Source organism: Poecilia latipinna, unplaced genomic scaffold (assembly GCF_001443285.1).
Source record: "Poecilia latipinna isolate Pla-1442-1.1 unplaced genomic scaffold, P_latipinna-1.0 Scaffold511, whole genome shotgun sequence".
Lineage (NCBI taxonomy): Eukaryota > Metazoa > Chordata > Actinopteri > Cyprinodontiformes > Poeciliidae > Poecilia > Poecilia latipinna.
Genome location: NW_015113127.1, coordinates 358,716 through 362,926, shown reverse-complemented (window position 1 = coordinate 362,926; position 4,211 = coordinate 358,716). Strand labels below are relative to the sequence as shown.

The 4,211-nt window shown below is 42.8% G+C and overlaps 1 protein-coding gene across 2 annotated transcripts; it reads left to right on the top strand.

Annotated features, from left to right (window-relative positions):
* The first annotated feature begins 1,303 nt into the window (after positions 1-1,303).
* On the top strand, positions 1,304-3,228 carry purab (purine-rich element binding protein Ab). Of its 2 annotated transcripts, none has more exons than XM_015040493.1 (2): positions 1,304-1,561; positions 1,878-3,228. In XM_015040493.1, the coding sequence occupies exon 2, from the start codon at positions 1,954-1,956 to the stop codon at positions 2,797-2,799; it is 846 nt and encodes a 281-aa protein (XP_014895979.1). In that variant the 5' UTR covers positions 1,304-1,561; positions 1,878-1,953; the 3' UTR covers positions 2,800-3,228. The 2 variants fall into 2 exon arrangements, with proteins under 2 accessions (XP_014895979.1, XP_014895978.1); XM_015040492.1 differs by having other exon boundaries at positions 1,875-3,228.
* Positions 3,229-4,211: the final 983 nt, after the last annotated feature.

Sequence of the window (4,211 nt, the reverse complement as noted above, 5' to 3'; positions counted from 1 at the left end):
AATTAAGTTAGCTTTGTTTCTTTTGGATACCTTCTGATATTTTCTCACTTCCAAACATAAACTCGCATAAATGTGTTATTCGTTTCTAAAGAATAATCTGACTCGGCATTTGTTTCTTCAAATAAAAACAAACAAACAAACAAACAAAAAAACCTTCAATTCATGCACGTCTGACTGTATTGACCCTCTTTTGCACTAGGGTAACGCTAGCTCTCCTTCCTTTCCGTTTGCTGATATTTTACTGCTAACTTCAGTACGGCTGAAGGTTATGGACGCCTCGACTGCTAGAAATCTCCAAACTTTATCTAATGAAACCAACAAATTACCAAATTGGAAATTCAAATTATTAGTTTAGGGACAGAAACTATTGGATTTTCTGCTTTGATCTATGAAACTTTGATAACATTCATAGACTTAAGCTAACTAAGTGTTTGTTAACACAAAGTGTTCAGTACTTAAATTACACTTACTAATCAGTACCTTTGTGCAAACGCTGCATTACTTGTTTTTACTTTTCGTCTCAACAAAATGCTACATGTTGCCTGTTTTATACATACATCTTGAAAGAAGCTCAACCATGTCAGATGTGATTGGAGCAAATTGATAAAATGTGATTTCGCCACAAAACCCACATTATATATAAATATCCCGAGTAAAGAAAGAGGATGCTAAATATTTCATCAAGTGTGTAAAAACATCATCGGAAGAAACAAACAAAACAGACTCTGTCCAATCAGATTCTCAGAAAAGTTTTTACTAATGTGAAAACGAAAGTTTCCAGGATTGTCCAGGATAATAATATTTAATAATAATAATAATAATAATAATAATAATAATAATAATAATAATAATAATAATAATAATAAAGTAGCATCTTCATAAAAGGTCGCCAGGAGACAGTGTTTCATGTTTGGTGATAATTTTGGCTTGTTTTGCATCCATGAAACTTGGTTATAAAGTCACCATGAGGTCCAAAATACCCAAAATATAGAAATAGATATTATAGGTTTCTTAATATACATATATATAAATCTGAAAACGTCTGAGTACATTGACAATGTAAGATCATAAAAATTTGAAGTATTAAACTAACTGAAAAAAAACTACCAAAACATATTCACAATTTGATAGATAAAACTTGCATAAAATGAAATAAATCAATGTTCAAAGAGGTAGCAAATGCGCATGTCAAATTAAAGTACAACCGAAACTAAAAATAGGTTTGGTTTATTTAACAAAAATAATAAATCCGTTTCCAACACAAAATATATTTATCAATGTTAGCAACAGCGAAGTTCCCGCTTGCCAAGAATGACACAGCTAGAAGAAGACGAAGAAAAAAAATCTGAGTGAAATAATTCATGATGTTCCGCAGCTCATCAGTTTTTTTTTATTATTATTTTTTTCCCGCAGACTCCCACACGGAACGCTCATTCACAAATTTCCTCTTCATCCCGCTCTTCATCCGCTTCCACTGGGATTGTGCGGGTTCACTGTCCGTGGTGCTGAACGCCCCGAACAGCTGTCCTTGGTGCTGAAACACCCACCCAATAACCACCAGGTAAGGCTTTGTCCGTTCTCTGCCTTTTATCGGATTTCAGAATGAGAACGAGGACGAAGAAGATTTCAAACACCAAAATACGAAGGCAGTACATGTAACGAACCCCTCTGATTTCGTTAAGGCGATACTTTTACTGCAACGTTTCAGCTTGATTTTGACGAAAGTGAACTTTACTCCGCGGTATACGGCTTTATTAAAAGCTAAAACGTCTGTTGAGTGTTGCGAAAGCAGCGTGTGTCTCTTGAACGCAGCACAGATTCCTGCTACTTTCATTTTTTTTTTTTTTCTGCCCTTCTGTCGTCTCGCGATAGAGCAGCGGAGCGGCTTGACGGGCAGTCGAGGTTGCAGCAGGCAGAGGGAGACGGTGGAAGGTAACGCAGGGAGGCAGCATCATGGCGGACAGAGACAGTGGCAGTGACCACGGAGGGCCCATCGCAGGCCCCGGCTCGCTGCCCCCGGGCGCGATGGGCGCCATGTCTCGGCTGCAGCACGACACCGAGGAGCTCGCCTCCAAGCGTGTCGACATCCAGAACAAGCGCTTCTACCTTGATGTGAAGCAGAATGTTAAAGGCCGCTTCCTAAAGATAGCCGAGGTCGGCGCTGGGGGAAACAAGAGCCGCCTCACACTCTCCATGTCCGTGGCCGTGGAGTTTCGCGACTATCTCGGGGACTTTATCGAACATTACGCCCAGCTGGGCCCGACGAACCCGGACATGGTGCAGGATGAGCCGCGGCGGGCGCTGAAAAGCGAATTCCTGGTGCGGGAGAATCGGAAATATTACATGGATCTGAAAGAGAACCAGAGGGGGCGGTTCCTGAGGATCCGGCAGACCGTTAATCGGGGCCCCGGATTGGGAAGTGCGCAAGGCCAGACCATCGCTCTGCCGGCGCAGGGTCTCATCGAGTTCCGCGACGCTCTGGCCAAACTCATCGACGACTACGGCGTGGACGAGGAGCCGGCGGAGCTCCCGGAGGGCACCTCGCTCACGGTCGACAACAAGCGCTTCTTCTTCGACGTGGGCTCCAACAAGTACGGCGTGTTCATGCGGGTGAGCGAGGTGAAGCCCACGTACCGGAACTCCATTACGGTGCCCTGCAAAGTGTGGTCCAAATTCGGCAACACCTTCTGTAAATACGCGGAGGAGATGCGGAAGATCCAGGAGCGGAGTAGAGAGAAGCGGGCCTCCGAACTGCTACCTGAGGGCCCGCACGGCGCGGACGACGGCGACGATGACTGACTGAGGATCTTAAAGAGGAGCCGAGGTGAACCAAGCAAAGTCGAAATCTGAACTGTGTGAGAGAAAGAGAAAGAGAGAGGGGGGAAAAACACACACACGAGACTTTTAGCTGTAAAATAGATCGAGATTTTCCAAGGGAATCACCCCACACACACAACCTCCACAGACATGGCAGCACCTCTGCTGCCTCCTCGCTCATTCTACTGGATGTCACCCCACTTACCACCCATGTAACAGTAAGCCGCTGCTATCAAGGATCGAACTGTAAGATATGAACTGTTTCCTACTTGACTTAAACGACAATGAACAGAGTGTTTATAGTCTATCTCTATCGATGACAGATTTTGCACACGTCAAAGCTATTTCGAAAAGTAAATGTTTTCAAACTGCGATATATATGCTAAGATTTAATCAAAGTAAAGAAAAAAAGAAAAAACCACAGAGGTCTATTATATGAATCGATAGTCTTCATGTTGAATTAATATTTGACATCAGCACAAAGAGAATATAATGTATAATGGATTTTATGAAACCAAAATCAGAAACCAGAAGATGTAAAGTTTACTTATATGAAGAAAAAAAAAAGGTACGCAGAATAAATATATAAAAAGCACTCTTATTGAATAAGAAGCACTGCAGGCTTGTAAACACCTGTCAGCATGTGTGTAGGCTCATGCTTTGTAAAGAAGTTGGTGGAGTAGATAATGATTTGACCGGACGCATGGTCAGCTAACGACAGTATTTCTATCATGCAATCCTGGGAAAGGTTTGAGACAGAATTAAAAAGCCCCACTTGGTGGGTTGGGGGTTCGGGGGTTTGGGTGGGGGGGCTCAGGGGCTCAAGCAAACGGGATAAAGCTGAGCTTCTCTATTGAATATCAACTCTCTTGCACCATGTCCATGTAAACCTAAAGGAGAAAAGTGCTAACTTAGATGTACTAATTATGATTTTGTGAATCAGCTGTAAAAAAGAAATCCTTATTAAGATACCCACGTTTTCAGTGGGTAACGTTTTTCTTTTTCTTCTTCTTCTTCTCTTATTTGTTACTTTGTTGCTCTTTCCTCTGGATGGGGTAGGGGAGGGGGATGCAAAAAAAAAAAAAAGGTTAAAAGGTCCAGTTGTGGGAGCGCAAGACGCAGAAAACAAAAAAACAAAAAACAAACAAAAAACAAAGAAAGTGAGACGTGTCAGCGTGTGGCGAGGCAACAGCATCCTCTCTGACGTCATTACGACCCGTGCCTTATACACTCCACTCGTTTACGTGTTCTCACATGGATGGTCCGTGACCTCGACCGTTGTATATTTTTATTTACGAGTGTTGTTAACTGTAGGCAGAGATATATACATATATATCCTACTCACCGGCGGGGGAGGCTGCGGGTTGCTCGCCCCGCATGGTGCATGGAGTCAG

Excerpts from the sequence above, each read along its gene's own strand:
- purab (XM_015040493.1), top strand. The coding sequence starts at position 1,954 with ATGGCGGACAGAGACAGTGGCAGTGACCACGGAGGGCCCATCGCAGGC.